This window comes from Bison bison, unplaced genomic scaffold (assembly GCF_000754665.1).
Source record: "Bison bison bison isolate TAMUID 2011002044 unplaced genomic scaffold, Bison_UMD1.0 scf7180017864183, whole genome shotgun sequence".
NCBI classification, from domain to species: Eukaryota; Metazoa; Chordata; class Mammalia; order Artiodactyla; family Bovidae; genus Bison; species Bison bison.
Genome location: NW_011494755.1, coordinates 7,781,508 through 7,801,353, shown reverse-complemented (window position 1 = coordinate 7,801,353; position 19,846 = coordinate 7,781,508). Strand labels below are relative to the sequence as shown.

Sequence of the window (19,846 nt, the reverse complement as noted above, 5' to 3'; positions counted from 1 at the left end):
AGCCATTTAGCCTTTTTGCATTTCTTTCTTGGGGGTTTTAAGTTTTCTTTTTTTTTTAATTTATTTTATGAAAAATGTAGTTTTTAATTTGTCTTAAAAGTATGTTATTTATGAAAATATATCCTGGCTTTAATACTATTTTTAAGTGAATAAGTACTTAAAATTTTTTCAGTTTTAATTTCTAATATAGTAAATATTCATAGATATTCTAGTATAAAAGAAAGATCTTAGGAAGCTTCAGTAGTTTTTAAGAGTATAAAGGGATCTTGAAACAGAAGTTTTAGAGACCATTGATTTAGATGATCTCTCATGATTTCTTTCAATTGATAATAATTTCGAAGTGCTGAATTATAATGTTTTCAACAGGGAGCAGTTCTGAAGCCAGAGCTGAAAAGGGACCCAGTCAGCACAAGGGTCAAGTTAAAGATTGTCCCCCACCTTCTTCGTTCTAGACAAGCTGCCGAAACGTTCCCAGCTAACATTCAGGTAACTGATTTTTTTTCAAGAGAAGTACGACCTGTTTACAACTTTTATGTCTATGTAACTAGAGAAAGAACTGCATTAATGAATATTCCGGAGGTAGATTGATATGTATAACAAGATTAATGAGATTCTTTTTTCTCTCTCAAGTTTAGCTGTAGAAAATACTTAAAAATTTTTATTATAGAGACTTTCCTGGTGGTCCAGTGGTTGAGACTGTTTTCCAGTACAGGGGGTGCAGGTTCCATCCCTGGTCGGGGAGCTGAGATCCCACATGTCTTGGAGCCAAAAAACCAAAACATAAAACAGAAGCAGTATTGTAACAAAATCTGTAAAGATTTTTTTTAAATGGTCCACATAAATATTAAAATTTTTTGATTATAGAATATGTACTATAGAATATATAGAATATATATTATAGAATATATAGAATATATGGTTACCATTCACTCTAAATGTGTGGTGATAATCCCTTTCAAACTAGTGCTTTTCTGAGTGGTGTTTTTCCAAAAATGGTAGCAGCAGAAACTTGTTCACTAAAGTGGGATAATGAGTCATCCTTGCTTGGAGCCCCACATGTAGGCAGCGGCCACAGCCTCTGAGCTCTGCCGCCTCAGTATCTTCATCTCCCTAGGGCAGGTGCTGACGTTAATGGAGATCGTCACTTCTTGTTTTGCTTGTCACAGTTGTCTTCTTTGTTGCCCTGTCTTGCCCACAGCCAGTCTGTTTTCTGTGTTGCCACCAGAGTTATTTTTGCACTTGGAAATCTTTGTACTCTTTGGGTATGGGATATGAGCCCCTCCGCAAAAGCCCTTGCCTTTCATCCAAGTGATGTCCAGCTCTAGAGACAATTTGTTTGAGCATGGTTTTGTCATTAGTTACTCGCTTCTGATCTTAAATAGGGCTTCCCTGGTGGCTTAGTGGTAAAGAACCTACCTACCAATGTAGGAGAGGCGAGTTCGATGCCTCGGTTGGGAAGATCCCTTGGAGAAGGAAACGGCAACCCACTCCAGTGTTCTTGCCTGGGAAATCCCATGGACAGAGGAGCCTGGCTGGCTACAGTCCATGGGGTTGCAAAGAGTCAGACATGACTTAGTAACTATAAACAACAACAAATACAACTTTTCATCTTAAATAAACCTTAAGGTTTTTCCCCTGTTTTTCTTTAAACATTTAAAAAAAATCTGTAGAATGGGTGTAATGATAGAAGTGTTGTAAAGACTTGAGTGAGATAGCTGATAGAAGATTTAGAGCATGCTGCTAGTTCTCATTCAGTGAGAAAGTTCTCAGTAGATGGTGGAAAGGCAGCAGTTATTTCCCACCTGGTCTCGTATCTCAGCACCCCTCGCCCTGTACCTTACGTACCAGCAAAGATCGTTGCTCTTAAGTGTGCCGTTGTCATGGCTCTGTTTCATGACTCCTGGTGTAGTGCCCCTCCCCCTGTGGCCTGGTAAACATCTACTCCGGTTTCAGGATTTTCTCTAGTGTGCCCCCTCCTATCTAGAATGTTCTTATTTCCTGCCTCTCCTCCCTTTCAGTACCAAAGTAAGGACACACTCATCTTGCTCACTGTATGTGTATGGTAGACATTGACTTCCCTCTTCATGTCTCTCACTCTTAAGACTTATTTAAGTGGCTGCTTCCTCTTCCTAACTTCTGTCTTCATCTCTCTCCTTCTTAAGGCTTATTTGTTCTACTTCCTCCTTCTAGGTGATACAACTTTTATTCCCAGTATCTGCTGTCCAATATTTAGTAGTAGTAGTGTTAGTCACTCAATTGTGTCTGACTCTCTGCGACCCCATGAACTTTAGCTCACCAGGCTCCTCTGTCCATGGTATTCTCCACGCAAGGATACTGGAGTGGGTTGCTGTTTCCTTCTCCAGGGGATCTTCCTGACCCAGGGATTGAACCTGGGTCTCCAGCATTGCAGGCAGGTTCTTTACCATCTGAGCTATAGGGAAGTCCTTGACTGATTTCAAATACTGTATTCTGTGTTTCCATAAACATAAAATAATCACAGAGCTTCTTCCATTTTGCTTACTAGGCACTGTTTTCCCTCATAGTGGCTTAATAATTTTGGTTCAGAAATGGTGGTGGTAGTAATGCTACATTATATAATAAGCAGCTAAAATTATGTGGCAGAATATTCATAGATCTCATGTAGGTGTACACTTTGTCAGTCAGTTCAGTTCAGTTGCTCAGTTGTGTCCGACTCTTTGTGAGCCCATGGACTGCAGCACGCCAGGCTTCCCTGTTCATCACCAGCTCCTGGGGCTTGCTCAAACTCTAGTCGGTGATGCCATCTAACCATCTCATCCTCTGTCATCCCCTTCTCCTCCCACCTTCAATCTTTCCAGGCATCAGGGTCTCTTCAAAAGAGTCAGTTCTTCCCATCAGGTGGCCAAAGGATTGTAGTTTCAGCTTCAGCATCAGTTCTTCCAATGAATATTCAGGACTGATTTCCTTTAGGATGTACTGGTTGGATCTCCTTGCAGTACAAGGGACTCTCAGGAGTTTTCTCCAACATCACAGTTCAAAAGCATCAGTTCTTTGGTGCTCAGCTTTCTTCACAGTCCAACTCTCACATCCATACATGACCACTGGAAAAACCATAGCTTTAACTAGATGGACCTTTGTTGGCAAAGTAATGTCACTGCTTTTTAATATGCTGTCTAGGTTGGTCATAACTTTTCTTCCAAGGAGCAAGTGTCTTTTAATTTTCTGGCTGCGGTCACCATCTGCAGTGATTTTGGAGCCCAAGAAAATAAAAGCCTGTCACTGTTTCCACTGTTTCCCCATCTATTTGCCATGAAGTGATGGGACTGGATGCCATAGTTTTAGTTTTCTGAATATTGAGTTTTAAGCCAAAATTTTCACTCTCCTCTTTCACTTTCATGAAGAGGCTCTTTAGTTCTTCCCTTTCTATCATAAGGGTGGTGTCATCTGCATATCTGAGGTTAGTGATATTCCTTCCAAAAATCTTGAACCAGCTTGTGCTTCATCCAGCCCAGGATTTCACATGATGTACTATGCATAGAAGGTAAATAAGCAGGGTGAGAATATACAGCCTTGATGTACTCCTTTTCCAATTTGGAACCAGCCTTTTGTTCCATGTCCATTCTAATTGTTGCTTCTTGACCTGCATACAGATTTCTCAGGAGGCAGGTCTGGTGTTTTGGTATTTCCATCTCTTGAAGAATTTTCCAGTTCGTTGTGATTTACACAGTCAAAGGCTTTGGTGTAGTCAATAAAGCAGAAGTAGATGTTTTTCTGGAACTCTCTTGCTTTTTTGATGATCCAGTGCATGTTAGCAGTTGGATCTCTGCCTTTTCTAAATCCAGCTTGAACATCTGGAAGTTCATGGTTCATTTACTGTTGGAAGCCTGGCTTGGAAAATTTTGAGCATTTGCTAGTGTGTAAGATGAGTACAATTGTGCAGTGGTTTGAACATTCTTTGGCATTGCCTTTCTTTGGGATTGGAATGAAAACTGACCTTTTCCAGTCCTGTGGCCACTGCTGAGGTTTCCAAGTTTGCTGGCATATTGAGTGCAGTACTCTCACAGCATCATCTTTCAGGATTTGGAATAGCTCAACTGGAATTCCATCACCTCCACTAGCTTTGTTCGTAGTGATGCTTCCTAAGGCCCACTTGACTTCACATTCCAGGATATCTAGCTCTAGGTGAGTGATCACACCATTGTGATTATCTGGGTCGTGAAGATCTTTTTTGTACAGTTCTTCTGTGTATTCTTGCCACCTCTTTTTTTTTTTTTTTGCCACCTCTTCTTAAAATCTACTTCTGTTAGGTCCATACCACTTCTGTCCTTTATTGTGCCCATCTTTGCATGGAATGTTCCCTTGGTATCTCTATTTTCTTGAAGAGATCTCTAGTGTTTCCCATTCTATTGTTTTCCTCTGTTTCTTTGCATTGATGGCTGAAGAAGGCTTTCTTATCTCTCCTTGCTATTCTTTGGAACTCTGCATTCAAATGGATATATCTTTCTTTTTCTCCTTTGCCTTTTGTGTCTTTTCTTTTCTCAGCTATTTGTAAGGCCTCCTCAGACAGCCATTTAGCCTTTTTGCATTTCTTTCTTGGGGGTGGTCTTGATCACTGCCTCCTGTACAGTGTCACAAACCTCCATCCATAGTTCTTCAGGCACCCTGTCTATCAGATCTAATCCCTTGAATTTATTTCTCACTTCCACTATATAATCATAAGGGATTTGATTTAGGTCATACCTGAATGGTCTACTGATTTTCCCTACTCTTCAATTTAAGTCTGAATTTGGCAAGAAGGAGTTCATGATCTGAGTCACAGTCAGCTCCCAGTCTTGTTTTTGCTGACTGTGTAGAGCTTCTCCATCTTTGGCTGCAAAGAATATAATCAGTCTGATTTTGGTGTTGACCGTCTGGTGATGTCCATGTGTAGAGTCTTCTCTTGTGTTGTTGGAAGAGGGTGTTTGCTATGACCAGTGCGTTCTCTTGCCAAAACTCTTAGCCTTTGCCCTGCTTCGTTTTGTACTCCAAGGCCAAATTTGCCTGTTACTTCAGGTATCTCTTGACTTCCTACTTTTGCATTCTAGTCCCCTATAATGAAAAGAACATCTTTTTTGTGTGTTAGTTCTAGAAGGTCTTGTAGGTCTTCATAGAACCGTTCAACTTCAGCTTCTTCAGCATTATTGGTTGGGGCATAGACTTGAATTATTGTGATTTTGAATGATTTGCCTTGGCAATGAACGGAGTTCATTCTCTCGTTTTTGAGATTGCATCCAAGTACTGCATTTCAGACTCTATTGTTGACTATGATGGCTACCCCATTTTTTCTAAGGAATTCTTGCCCATGGTAGTAGATGTAATGGTCATCTGAGTTAAATTCGCCCATTCCAGTCCATCTTAGCTCACTCATTCCTATAATGTTGATGCTCATTCTTACCATCTCCTGTTCGACCACTTCCAATTTGCCTTGATTCATGGACCTAACAACATTCCAGGTTCCTATGCAATATTGTTCTTTATAGCATTGAGCTTTACTTCCATCACCAGTCACATCCACAACTGGGTGGTGTTTTTGCTTTGGCTCCATTCCTTCATTCTTTCTGGAGTTACTTCTCCACTGATCTCCAGTAGCATATTGGGCACCTACCAACCTGGGGAGTTCATCTTCCAGTGTCTTGTCTTTTTGCCTTTTCATACTGTTTGGGGTTCTCAAGGCGAGAATACTGAAGTGGTTTGTCATTCCCTTCTCCAGTGTACCACGTTTTGTCAGAACTCTCCACCGTGACCCATCTGTCTTGGGTGGCCCCACACAGCATGGCTCATAGTTTCATTGAGTTAGACAAGGCTGTGGTCCATGCGATCAGTTTGTGATCTTTTGTACTACACTTTGTTCTTCAAAATTAATGCAATCTCTTTCACACAAGTATTCTAGCTGACAGCTGTAGGAAGCCAACAAGTAGCTTCAATAAACCATCTGGATAACAAACACAGTGGTTGATGGTTCAAGCCTGTGCTATTTGTGGGGCTACTGCTAGGAAGCAACACAGAGTTCATGCTGCAGTGGGCTACCACTCTTATGCAGAGGACATCAGCAGATTAAATGATTTGGGAGGTATTAGTTTCTTAATTACATGTGAACTTATTTTGAAAACATGTCCTCTGCGTGAGAGTGGTGGCCCACTGCAGCATGAACTCTGTGTTGCTTCCTAGCAGTAGCCCCACAAATAGCGTGGGCTTGAACCATCAACCATTGTGTTTGTTATCCAGACTGTTAATTGAAGCTACTTGTTGGCTTCCTACGGCCATCAGCTAAAATACTTGGTGAAAGAGAACTGCATTAATTTTGAAGAACAAAGTGTAGTACAAAAGACCTACTGTTGAATCCTCAGTTGTATTTGAAAATAATAAATTGCTGTTCTTCTTAATTGGTATTCTTGATGTTCTGTTTTCATAGGTGGTGTATGATGGACTCTTTGGTACAAATACAAATTCAAAATTAAGAACATTATCCCTGCAATTTGTGCATCACATTTGTGTAACGTAAGTTTCTTGCACTGTTCATAAAGTTTTCAAGCCAGTCGGAGCAATGTAGGGATGTAAGAGCATCTTACCTAGAAAGAAAATGTGTTTGCTTACCTTAAAATATGTCACATTTTGATAGATGATTTAAACTTATATCAGTTATGTCTCTGTTTTAAGTAATTATCTGAAACAATACTTAATTACGAGATTCTTACATCTTGCTTTGTGTATGTGTTGTTTTTTAACAAGCTGTCCAGAAATCAAGATTAAGCCATTAGGTCCAATGCTTTTGAATGGTCTCACCAAGCTAATCAATGAATATAAAGAAGTAAGTGACTTGGTTTTTTTTTTTTTTTTTAATTTTTGTTAATATTTTAGTTTTTAAATTCTGTTATAAACTTTCTTGGTCTGTATGTTGATACAGTTAAAGTTTGCTGTTGTTCCATCATTTCTTAACATTTTGAGGTGGTGTAAATTTCAGAAATTACCACCATCTTTTGCCCCTTTGTTGGGAAATAAGCATTAAAAATTGATATGGACCTTGAGGTGGTCTTATCATTTCTTTATGTAAAAAGGTACATTTTATTTTAGAAACTGTGCAAAAATGGAATGAAAAGAATTAGATTTTATTTTATGATTTATTTCCATATAGGTCTATTTGGATTTGCTTGTATTGAGAAACAGTGTTAATGCTAAGAGACTGAGATTTTATTGATTCAAAACTGTCAAAACATGCATTCAGTAAATTTTTGATTCCTTAAACTAAGTGGGATGAGGATTCCTTGGATTGTAGTTTTTCAAATCCTGTGTTTTCTTGCTGTATCACTCTTACCATTTCTAGTGTTCCAAGGGAATTGGCTAAAAAGAAAAAAGGTAAAGTTTTAAGAACTCTAGTTAATGTTCTTTTCCTAAGTCTCAGCTAAATATGAATGCATGTTTGCAGTAGTATAGTGGCCAGTATTTTGCCATTTGGAGTTAGAATTGAGTTTGAATCCTAGCTTTGTTCCTTTGTGAGTAACTTAAATTCTTCGGACCTCTGTTCTTTAGTAGAAGAATGAGGCTAATAGTATCATTTAATTGGATTATGGTGAAGATTAAATGATTATAGATGATTGTGAAGATTGAATGAGCTAATTTAGCACAGTGAAGACGTGTTAATGGATATTATTATTATTGAAAACTGTTCACTTGTTGTACAGCTGTGCTTTGGGGCAGTCCTAGGCCTGACTCTCCTGTCTTCTTCTGTTGAGTGAGCAGAGCTTGCATGATGCTTAAGGCCTTGGGAACCTTTCAGATTATTTTTATGGCATAGATACATGCTTTGGATGGCTGGTAGAAATAAAAATGCTTTGGGGCTTTTGGGGGAGAAACTATATATTTGAAACTAGACTAGAGTGGCCAGATAACCTACAGGGCTATAATTATCTTAACCTCCAGGTGACACCTGCATGTCTTCCCAACAGATGAGCCCGTAAGAGTGGCCATGTAGGTGTGTGAATCCTTTGTGAAGTGTATAAACTTCAGCTCACAGAAGTGCTGCTGTGTTCCGAGTAATGTCAGACTCCTGATTTTCATAAAGCAATGTAAAATTCTGTTTGTATCTTGAGTGGAACCCTCACTAACTCACCCAAATACTATGATTCCTTTAACTTTTTAAGGTGAAAGATATGAGAAGAAGCAATTTACTGTAGTGCAGATTTTTAGACAGTTGCTCTCCTGAGCCTGAAATTTGGGGTGAGAGAGGGTGGATCCTAGTCTGTTGGGAAGTGATTAATTTTCTAATAAGTTAAGCTGTCTTCCTAGTATGTTGGTGGTGAATTTTGGTATTTGCAGGTTACGTAGTATTGAAAGGATCCCAAGTTAGCATCAGTGAAGAGAACTTTTCTATGACCTCTGCATTTTCCTTTTGGAGTGAGTGGGGGATGGAAAGTTTGGTTTTGTTTTTTCTTTTAGTAGTCTGATGCATCCTGGGTTTGGACATTTTTATTTGTTTTGTTCAGATTCTGGTATCATGTAGTTAGGCACAGTGAGACCTAGGTTTAACGAGGAGTAAAACAATGCATTTCATTGCAGCAAAAAGGTTTTGCCGTTTACTGTGTTTTTGTTCTGTCTGCTTTTTTGTTCTTTTTTTTTTTTTTTTTCTTAATTTCAAGGACCCTAAGCTACTGTCTATGGCATATTCAGCTGTTGGAAAACTCTCCAGGTGAGTAAACTCCTCTTCAGTGAGAGATACCTTGTTGGTAAACTAAGAATTGTGGCATTTAATAATGGATGGACAGTAAATTTGTTATGATTCTGAAAGGAAATTATTTAATGGCCATAGGTTATTTAGAAGGATAATGATGTGAGACGTCTTAATTTATATTTCAAGACATGTTACCGTATTAAATGGCAGTATTGAAATGAGATTTCGAGCTGGATTGTGTCCTAACGTGGTAGTTTTCTTGTACCCTACATAGAGACATTTGATTGATCTTAAGTGTTCTTGTTACGACTTATTACTAGCATTTTTAATATCAATAATCAAGGGTTTTTCTAGTGATTCTCTTTTCTGATAGTGTTACGATTCTTGAGTTTCCAAAGGTGGATTTTTTTTTTTTTCTCCTTTGTTTAGTATGGTTTCCTGCACCCACTTCTTCCTGGTTCCCTCTTTCTTCACATATTTCAGAGCAGGGGTGAGAGGAGCAGCATCTTCAGTGGCCCAACCGCTGCCTGCACCCCTGCACAGGTTCTGCATTGGCCTGTGGAAGCTAGGTTGGGCTCTTCTGCACTGTGTAGGGAAGGAGTTTGGGGGCTCAGAAGACAGTCATTTCAGATCAACTGATACAGCACAGCATTGTCAACAGACCTTGTCCTCTGTGTGCTGGCATGCAGTTGACAGAGCTTCTTGTCACCGTAGCCTTAAATAGCATTTAGTCTCATCTCTTTTCTTTATTTCAAAATCAGAAATGTTAACTGAATGCATGGAATATTCTAGTGACACTATCTGGATAACACGTATATTAATCTAGAGTTACTTGGATTAGACAGTAGAATTAAATGTTGACTTTAAAACAATGTTTGGGTCTTTGGGGAGGTAACCAGTGGTGCTCACATGGCGCCCAGAGGTGAAGGTGCAAGTTTAGGAACATGTGTGTTTAGTTTTGTTCTTTTCTGCCTTATGGAAATGTTTTATAGTAATGATGGTCTCACGTTCTTTTGCAGTCGAATGCCACATTTATTCACTAAGGATATAGCTCTCGTGCAGCAGCTTTTTGAAGCCCTGTGTAAGGTAGGGAAACACCTGGCAAGTATGTGCTTTCTGTTGGGATGCTCAGCCGGAAGCTCAACCGTGAAGGGAACACTGTTTTTATCATCTTTCACAGGAAGAGCCCGAGACGCGACTCGCTATTCAAGAAGCATTATCCATGATGGTTGGAGCTTACAGTACTTTGGAAGGCGCACAGCGGACTCTCATGGAGGCACTTGTGGCCTCGTATTTAATAAAGGTAGGTCCAACTGTGTGAACCACAATGGCTGGTAGTGTACACATTTTATATTTTTATGATCAAAATTTGAATTGCTTTTCTTCTTAATAATGAAGAGGAGTATTTGCTTTCCCTTGGACTGTGATTTATGATTTGTTTTTGTTTTTTGCCCCTGTAAAGTCTTTTATTGTCAGTCTTGCCTTTCAAACCAAGGTTTCTAGGCACAAACTAGGCATAGAAAATAGCTGTTTGAATGGAAAACTCTAATGTGATATGTTTTTAATTCTTCGTTATGGGAACATGATTTTAGAGAAGGAGTAGTGATATGCACAGAGGCCTTATGTTTAAAGCCTTCCTTGTTGGAGAACTGTTCTTAATGTCACGTTCTCCTGGTTGGAAGTGTTTTCTTTGAAGTGGTAGCTGAGCCCTACAGTCCCTTGGAGTGGAGTTCTGTAGGTAACATTGGGGGAGAAGAGCAGAAGGAAAGACAGATTTTATGTATTAAAATGAGTCTGTAGGAAATAAGCCAGTACCATCATACATACTCTTCTTTCTTCTAGTCCTCTTCATCTGCCTGTTGTGGAAGTTTGTAAGAGAATTTTTAATTTCTATGCTTATGTACACATAGTGTTAGTCACTTAGTCATGTCCAACTCTTTGTGACCCCATGGACTGTAACCCACCAGGCTCCTCAGTCCATGGGATTCTCCAAGAAGAATACTGGAGTGGGTTGCCATATCCTTCTTCAGAGGATCTTCCCAATCCAGGGATCAAACCCAGATCTCCCGCATCAGAGGCAGACTTTTTACCGTCTGGGCCACCAGGGAAGCCCAGTATACATATACACGTGTATAGATGTGATATATAATACACAGTATAAAATTGTATATTATGTATTGCTTTAGTCAGTTTTTTGACCTCTATTTGTAGGAATAGAAAGAGAGGGAGATTAAAGAGGGGAAAATGTCAAATATTGGTGAGATTAATACGATTTGCATCTCACTGAATTTGGCTTCCATATTTATATTGAGGGAATTACTAAAGGTTCAGAAACGTGTCTGGCTTCTGTTGAAACAGAACAGGATAATTATGAACATTCAGGAATCTTATTATATAGAGAGTCCCATTGTTAAATGCTCTTGGTGTCCAGTGTACCTAGTTCATGGTCATATAACATGAGCAAAGTAGTATAGGCTTATTTGGAAGCTCGTTAGAATCAAATACTTAAAACTCTTCATCAGTAACCTCATAAGAAAATGGAATGCTTGTGTAGTGCACATGGGTACTGGTTATACTTACGCAGATCAAGTCATGTAACAATATTACCAAGTCATAGGTGATTTGGTTTGTTTTCCCAGACTCCATGTCAGGCAGCCAGACTGAGGGCTAAATCATACAGACTAGTCCTTAGTATATTGCCCTGTAAAGGGAATGCTGCAGAGGAAGAACACCTGGATGAATGAGGGAGCACATGTTTCTAAGCACCTCTCATCTCACTTATGTTGTGACTGGAGGATTGACCCAGGGGGAAGGTACATGAGAATAAAGCTTTAGCATCGTTAGACTCTACAGCTGCTTTTTCTGGTTGAGCTTTGTATTTATAGATTGCAGTCTCAATCTGTATAAGTTAATTGGTTATAGGTGAAAGTGAAAGTTGCTCAGTCATGTCCGACTATTTGCAACCCCATGGACTATACAGTTCATGAAATTCTTCAGGCCAGAATACTGGAGTGGGTAGCCTTTCCCTTCTCCAGGGGATCTTCCCACCCCAGGGACTGAACTGGATTCTCCTGCATTGCAGGCGGATTCTTTACCAACGGAGCTATCAGGGAAGCCCCAATTGGATATATGAGCTGAGATTTTGCTTTGGAGTCATTTTTAATTTTAGAGCTAACCTGAAAGTGTTGGCGATATTTTACTTTAGATTTGTAGGGACTCCAAGTAGGCTCTGTTTGTGTTCCCTGCAAACTATATGAATTTCACTCATGTGACTGAGAGCTTGAGAGTTGAGGAAACAGAAGTGGTGGCCGGAAACTGCCCCTGTGACCTTGGTCCCATGGTCGGGCTGAGTATGGGCATCTACAGAGAGATTCTCTGATAGTGGTCTTGGTGGGGTTTCCTGCTTTACTTGGAAGATCCCCTTAGGACATAAAAGCACTTTTTAAATAATGCCTTTGTCCAGAGACTTTTAAACAACATGATTAAGGATCTCAACTAAAAAGATTTTTATTTATTTAGATATATTTATTGAAATATCAACTTAAATTTTGATTGTTTACAGTTAAAACTACTTACCTTGGCTGGAATGAGTTGTTACTTGAATTTTTTTTTTTTAATCTCTGTGTTATGTGTCTGTGTGTGTGTGTGTTTATGTGTCAAATAGCCTGAAGTTCAAGTTCGACAAGTGGCTGTGAAATTTGCCAGCACGGTGTTTCCCTCAGACCATATTCCTTCCAGATACTTGCTCTTGTTAGCTGCAGGAGACCCGTAAGTTTCAAAGGTGTTGATATGAACTTGGGTTTATTTCAAATTAAGTTGAAAATTGAATAAAATTTATGTTGTTCGTAGCATTAGTCTGTGGAATTTAGAAGCAGTGTATTAGAGTTAAAAATATGGCCCCCTTGACACAGCATGCAGACCTGTAGTCATACCCTGTCTTGTTATTTCCTGTGGGTAAAATTCGAAGATGCAAGCCACGTGACTAATGAAAGTTCGAAAAAGAAGTGGTTGCTTCTCAAGTATTTTATGATTCTTTGCATGTAGCTAAGAATATACTTAAGACAGATGCCAGATAAAATTGTTGCTCTTCGTCTTCATATGATCATTCTCCGGTTGGTGAAATTTATTTATCTTTCTTACCTTTTCGGAAGGCGGGAAGAAGTTCACGGAGAGGCACAACGAGTTTTAAGGTGTCTTCCTGGTAGAAACAGGAAAGACAGTGCTTCTAAGCAGATGCCATCTTTCCCAGAAATGGTATACTATATCCAAGAAAAGGTATGGTATTTACTTTCATATTATTAGTTTGAGTCATATAGTGAATGATGAAAATAAACATACTATTTTTTTTGGTGACACTTTGTAAAATGCTAATCGCTAAATGGTGAACAGTGGTAAAGTTTCTAACAATGTTAGTATTTACAATAAGAGGGAGGTACAAGATGAGAAAAATATAAATCTCAAGTGTAATTAATCTGCCCAAATCTAAATTATTTAGTTTCTTTTATGCTCTTCAACATTTTGGCTGTGTTTAAAATTTTTCCCCTTGGCAAGACATGCTTAAAAATATTAACTCTTACTATTTTTGTGTTTATTTTTTAAGTCATGCCATGCAGCCTGTGGGATGTGGGATCTTAGTTCCCCTACCAGGGATTGAACCTTGGCCCTCAGCAGTGAGAGCATGGAATCCTAACCACTGGATTGCCAGGGAATTCCTCCAAATATATCTTTTTATTTTTAAGGGCATTATTTAAGGCAGTTTAAATTTAAGAGCACTTTAGGGAGCACTTCAGATTTTTGCCCCCTGTGTCCATGAGAGAACTTCATACCTGCTTTTTGCAAATCTCCTGTTTACTGGTAGATCAGACAGAGGATTGGCAGTCACAACCCAGACCTGCCCGCGTTTTTACATGAATGTTTCTGTAAGTGTGCTGGGGGACAGCTGACTGCCTTCATCTCTGCTGGTGGTCTTCGCTTTTTGCGTAGACAGACATCTTACAGGTGTTGGAGGGCAGTTTGTGCCAACCATGGTTCTTTTCCCCATAGCACTGCCATAATTGGGGGCAAAAGGTGCTTTCATGCTAATATTTTTCTTCTACCTTCATTATTAATGAAAATAGCCGGCATTCAGTGCCCTGGTGCGACTGTGTCAGTAGATGCCCGGAGTAGGTTTATTCTTTTAATTTTTACTTCCTACTGTGTCATCTTTGGAGCTTTTTCTTTTTTTCCTTTCTTTTAATTAAAGTGTAGTTAATTTGTAGGTTTCTTCTTTTTTAAGAAGCCAGTCAAAAGGCAACACATCTGTCACTTAGGGTTTGAGGTCTGTGCACAATCAAGCATGAATAATGTAAAAATGTTTGACTAGAAAAAATAGTAGCAGACAATAACATAGCTAGAAATACAGTTATTTTTGAGTCAAGCAAAGGTACATGTGCTTTGTTTTTCAGTAACTGATTTGGGGGGTTTCTTTTTATTAGGCTTCCCATCGAATGAAAACACCAGCCAAGTACATGACTGGGACCACTGTCCTTCCATTTAACCCAGCAGCCTTTGGAGAGGTAGGACCGGGGTATATTTCTCTTTTGCTTTTACAGAACGTTCTTAAAGATAATGTCACAGTCAAAGAGATGTCCGTGAATTTTTTGTGTTCTAGGTAAAAACCCATACAGTGATGTTATTGTTTTATATCAGATTGTTTATTAGGAAAAACAGTGCTTGATAATTGGTGGTGTTTTAGTTCACAGCAGAGTCAAGAAATATATTTATCTCAGTGAGATTCTCTTCATGAGAGACCTAGATACTTTACATTGAATGCTATTGGGAAGTCACAGCAAATTAGATTTGAATTTAAAGCCAACGATATATTGAGGTTATTTGGAGTATCTAGCTTTGGAGGTTGGAAGGTTAGGTTAATTTACCTCATTTACTAAGGAAAATTCTACTGTTTCAGTCATTGGCTTGAGATAAATGGCAAGAGATAATCTTGTTCACGGTGAGTGAGAATACTCACGATGGAATTGCTGCCAGTCCTGTTCTAGCTGTCAAGGAAAAGAGCTTCCAGAGGACTCCTGAGCAGCTAATTTGTATCAGAGGTTTTTAATGATGTCATAGCTACTCTTCTGTAGATGATTTGAACCCATTTTCTCAAATTCTTATGCCGGTGGAGATTAAATTCAACTGGAGTTCCACAGGAATAGGTCATCGGCCCTGGGTTTCTGCCTAGTGTCTGTCTGTCTCTCTCTCATGAACACACACACATCTCTAAAAAAAATTATTTTCGTTATACCTGTTTTAGACTTTAAAAGTTGAGTGTGCATTTTAACTCCATTAAACTCTATTAAAAAGCACTCTTTGGATTATAAAAGCTGGTTATGTAAAATTATAGTTTTTTCAGTTCACATATTGAGTCATGTTTTCCAGCTACTGTGAGGATTATTGAATAGCTTTGTGAAGGATGGTGGGGGCATCAAAGCTGGGAACTGTCAGTTTGAAGAACATCTCCCACCTTGATTTTTTTGAGAAGCTTATCTGGTGTCCTGCTTCCTTCCACCCGTAGATCGTCCTGTACTTGCGCATGTGCCTGGCTCACAGCGCGGGGGTGGTGCCTACCTCTCAGAGTTTAGCTGATATGCAAGACCACGCCCCAGCCATTGGACACTACATACGGACTTTAATGTCAGGCAGCCAGGCGACACCCTCCTCCTCATCTTCCAAGAGTGGGGAAACCAACCCTGTGCAGATCTACATTGGCCTGCTTCAGCAGCTGTTAGCAGGTGTTGGAGGTAGGAGGTCATGATGTCGAGGACGGATACTAAAGCACTTAAGCAAAAATCTTAATTTTAAACTCAGCTGACAATTTTCACCAAAATTATTTTCTCTCCTCTCTCCTATAACCGAACGTGAATCTTTCTTTTCTAAACTTGTCTAATTTCGGCTTTGATACACTATTTCTCTTTGCAGAAAGAAATGCTAACAATAGATAATACATTTTTACTTTGGAAGTGGGAGTGAAGAACAGGGCATCTTTTTATAGACAATAAGGCTGTAAATTTGCTGTATTGAGTCACATACTGTGTTCAGGTTAACGTTTGTTTTGTAAAACTGGGAAATGCCTCCTGAAGATGTAACCTTATGCTTTGAAGGAATTTAGTGATCCCTGTATGTATCACTTTTCTTGAAATTAAAATGCTTCTGAATTCCTTCTTATTTAGGTTTGCCAGTCATGTACTGTCTATTGGAAGCTGTCTCAGTGTATCCAGAAAAGTTGGCCACCAAATTTGTAGACAAAACTGAATGGATAAAGGTATATCCTTTGCCTGTGTGTTTCTTTTTGATTCTCTGTGTTTTAAACTTCAGTGTCATGATTTCGCCTTCCTACCAGGGTTCCTGTGACCTTTTTTGCCTTTAGGTCACTTTGAAAACTCTGATCATCAGACATTTCCTAGGAAGCTTGTAGGTCAGGTGATCTATTGTTTGTGGCAGTGATCTATTTAGGTGAGAGGGGGAGATGAATTGAGAGTCATATAAGTGAAAAAGAATTATTTTTCTGCTTTAAAAATAAAGAAGTAATCATTTTGTATAGTTTAAATAAAACATTATGTAAAACATCTTTCTCTGTCTCTCGACTGCCCAGATTCCTTCCACTTCCTGCCTCTTCCTCTCTCACCTGACAGACATATAGGTTATCACTTATTTGTATACAGCGTCCCTTCTAGAGTTTAGTTACATGTATAGACGCAGATGAGATCAGCATTTTAAATTTTTCTTCCTTTTTTCACATACAGGTGAAAAGTATTTACACAATACTTTTTCGCACTGTTTTGTACCTTCTTTCACTTAGCTTTAGAACATGGACTTATTCCTGCATTGACTGTAGAGAGAACATCCTCTTTGTTTTAACAACTTTTTTATTTTCCACTCTATGGCTGTGGAGTTATTCTTGGTGTTCAGTCGGTCAGTTGTGTCCAACTCTTTGCGACCCCAAGGACTGCAGCATGCCAGGCTTCCCTGTCCATCATCTTCCAGAGCTTGCTCAAACTCATGTCCATTGAGTTGGAATTATGCTAGATCCTTATTGATGGTCATTTAGGGTACTTCCAGACTGCTGCAATGAACAGTCTGTCATTTTGAATACGAGTGGGTCTATTTTTAGTTGGATTCTGCAGAAACGGAATTGAGGACACATGGATGCAATTTTACTAGACAGCACACATCCTCCATATGAGAAAGTGAAAGCGAAAGTGAAGTCTTGCTCAGTCACGTCTGACTCTTTGTGACACCATGGACTGTAGCCTGCCGTCCATGGGTTACAGGCTCCTCTGTCCATGCGATTTTCCAGGCAAGGGTACTGGAGTGGGGTGCCATTTCCTTCTTCAGGAGATCTTCCCAACCCAAGGACTGAACCCGGGTCTCCTGCGTTGCAGGCAGACGCTTTACCATCTGAGCCATGAGTAGTTCCAATTCAGACTCCACCAACCATGTTGGAGAGTGTTTGGTTCCCATGGTCACACCGAAGGAGTTGCCAGGTTTAGCAAATAAAATGCGGGATACTCAGTTAAATTTGAATTTCAGATGAGTAGAATGAATAATCTGTCTTAGTACAGGTCTGGCTTATGTAGTTCTATGTACCTCTTGTGCTACATAATGCAGTTCTTTTTGGAAGGTACAGTGTGAATTATGGTAAAATGTACAGATTCTTTTAAGTGTGAATGCATGAATGTAATTTACCAAGAGGAGTGAGTTTTGCCCTTTTCTAAAAAAATCTAATCTCATGAAATTGCATCTAGTTCAAAAAGATTTTTTACTCTGTGGAGATTTGCTGATTTTAAAATGATTTTAGACCTTGGCCTTGTAGATCAGGGGTCATTGGCCTGCGGTCTGTGCGCCACATCTGTCCTGCCTCCTGTTAGTGTGGCCTGCCAGCTAACACTAGTGTTTACATTTCTTAAGGGTTGAAGGAAGAATCAAAAGATAAGTAAAATTTCCTGACATGTGGAAATGATAGCGTCAATAAAATTGTACTGGAATCCAGCCACACCCTTGTGTTGTGACTGCTTTTATTAACACAGTGGCAGAGTAGAACTGCTGCATCATTTGGCTCTCTGTAGAAAACATGTAAGCCTCTGTTTTAGATCAGCTGTATATTAATTCCACCTGTTTTATATTTTATATCTTTGATGAAAATGCGCATGATATTTTGGTCTACCCTGTGTGTGGTCAGTCATGTCCAACTCTTTGTGACCCTATGGACTGTAGCCCACCAGGCTTCTCTGTTCATAGGGTTCTCCAGGCAAGAACTCTGGAGTGGGCTGTCATACCCTACTCCAGGAGATCTTCATGACTCGGGGATCGAACCCACATCCCTTATGTCTCCTGCTTAGGCAGGTTCTTTAGCACTGGCACTTCCTGCCCCCTCCTGGCCCATGCACAGGCTCTCCAAAGATGAAGGTGCATTTTGAGGCAAGGCACTCCTCTCAGGACAGGACGTGCCTAGCTCAGGCCTTCAGTGACTCTGTTATTCAGAATTGGTAACATCAGAAGTCTGCTGGCCCCTTATCCTGCAGTGACATTCGGGCACATGCAGGTCCCTTTCTTTCTTGAAGAGGAAGAAGTTCCCAAAGAATAGATTGGGGTTGGGGCGGGGCAGGGGGGGTGGTGGTCCTGTAAGGACCCAGGGAAGTGCAGGAACTTGCCAGAAGGGAGAATGAGTGCCCTTGTGGTCCAGAGGGCAGGGATGGTGCAAGGGCGCCCCCACGTGGCCAGAGGTGCCACCTGCAACCACGTGTTCTTTCCCATGGGCCACGTCCATCAGATGCCTCAAAGCTAAAATGCTCATTTTCAGAAAGGGAGGGTAGCTGGGCTTTATTTTGTTTTTAAATAATAGGTTGTGTCCTTTTCTCAAAAATACCAGTAACTTGAACATTGTAATGTATCATGTATTCTTTTAACTTTAAACGTTAGAAGTTGTCAGCAGGGAGATGATCCTTTATCATGTACATATTTCTTTCTACTTCGCTCAGAGTCTGATGAATAGCAGTAAAGAAGAGATGCGTGAACTGGCAGCCTTGTTTTATTCCGTGGTAGTATCTACAGTGTCGGGAAATGAGCTGAAGTCAATGATAGAACAGCTGATAAAGACTACGAAGGACAATCATGTATGTGATCAGTTTTGCCTTTATCTTTGTGTGTGTGTGTGTGTGTGTGAAATAGAGGTTTTACAAAAGCATCTAATATATTTTTTCTATGTTCTCATTTGTAAAATGAATGCATAAATTGCTTGCTTTTAAGATGGTAAAGATGAAATGAGATAGATAGCACATGGATCCAGTCAGTCCAGTCGACAAGTTTGCGTGCCCTGTGTCTCACAGGCACGGTTTTCGGTGCTATGACGAGAATGGGGAGTAGATACACGAGAAGCTCTAGTAGTACTTGGTGCTCAGAAATGCTGGTTCCTTTTTTCTTCCCCATCTCCTGTCACCTCTCTTTGTACCTGTCCCATCAAGAAACACTGTTGAAGTCATGTGCTTTCAAATATTCTATTGCCTGCCGTGTTTGGAGGTTTTTGCAATTAGAAATAGGCTCTAGTTCATTGTATTTTGTTGGCAGTAGGGGAAAAATCATGCTTGGAAATTATGATGGCATAGTTATGTAAGTGTTATAAGGGAGAAGAAAGCATGTGTGCTTATCAGAGAGCATTGAGGGAGTCACCTCACCAGAATTGAAGTATGGGATTAGGGAATCCAAATATAAACTCAACTTCTCAGAATTCTCTGTGTTTGAAACTCTAGGTTTCTCTTATTCGCTAGCTGATTTATTAACATCCCATGGAGCCTCCCATGATCACTTTATTCTTTGGCCTTGTGTTTTATGGGGGAGATGACTGTGATAAACACAGTTATTGCAGTGCATTCACACACGTGTGAGAGGGAGACAAGACATATGCTGTTGTGTTGTTAAATCCAGAGCCCGGAGATACAGCACGGATCCTTGCTTGCACTGGGATTCACAGTAGGAAGATATTTGGCTAAGAAGAAAATGAAAATGGCAGAGCAGCCAAACGTGGAGACACATGCTGATTTCCTGCCCGAACAAGAGGAGCTCATTCAGAGTGCCACAGAAACTATTGGTAATTAACGTGTTTATGCTGATGTGGATGTCAGCATAAAC

At 39.8% G+C, this 19,846-nt stretch overlaps 1 protein-coding gene across 1 annotated transcript in view; it reads left to right on the top strand.

Moving 5' to 3' along the window:
- KIAA0368 (KIAA0368 ortholog) overlaps positions 1 to 19,846 on the top strand; it is a 109,456-nt gene that overhangs the window by 50,307 nt on the left and 39,303 nt on the right. Inside the window, exons 10-22 of the mRNA XM_010843572.1 lie at positions 367 to 486; positions 6,431 to 6,516; positions 6,748 to 6,826; positions 8,652 to 8,701; positions 9,703 to 9,769; positions 9,864 to 9,986; positions 12,348 to 12,451; positions 12,835 to 12,958; positions 14,158 to 14,238; positions 15,237 to 15,462; positions 15,892 to 15,983; positions 18,700 to 18,834; positions 19,643 to 19,805. Of these exons, the coding sequence (XP_010841874.1) occupies positions 367 to 486; positions 6,431 to 6,516; positions 6,748 to 6,826; positions 8,652 to 8,701; positions 9,703 to 9,769; positions 9,864 to 9,986; positions 12,348 to 12,451; positions 12,835 to 12,958; positions 14,158 to 14,238; positions 15,237 to 15,462; positions 15,892 to 15,983; positions 18,700 to 18,834; positions 19,643 to 19,805 (1,450 nt within the window). The remainder of the gene's footprint in view (positions 1 to 366; positions 487 to 6,430; positions 6,517 to 6,747; positions 6,827 to 8,651; positions 8,702 to 9,702; positions 9,770 to 9,863; positions 9,987 to 12,347; positions 12,452 to 12,834; positions 12,959 to 14,157; positions 14,239 to 15,236; positions 15,463 to 15,891; positions 15,984 to 18,699; positions 18,835 to 19,642; positions 19,806 to 19,846) is intronic.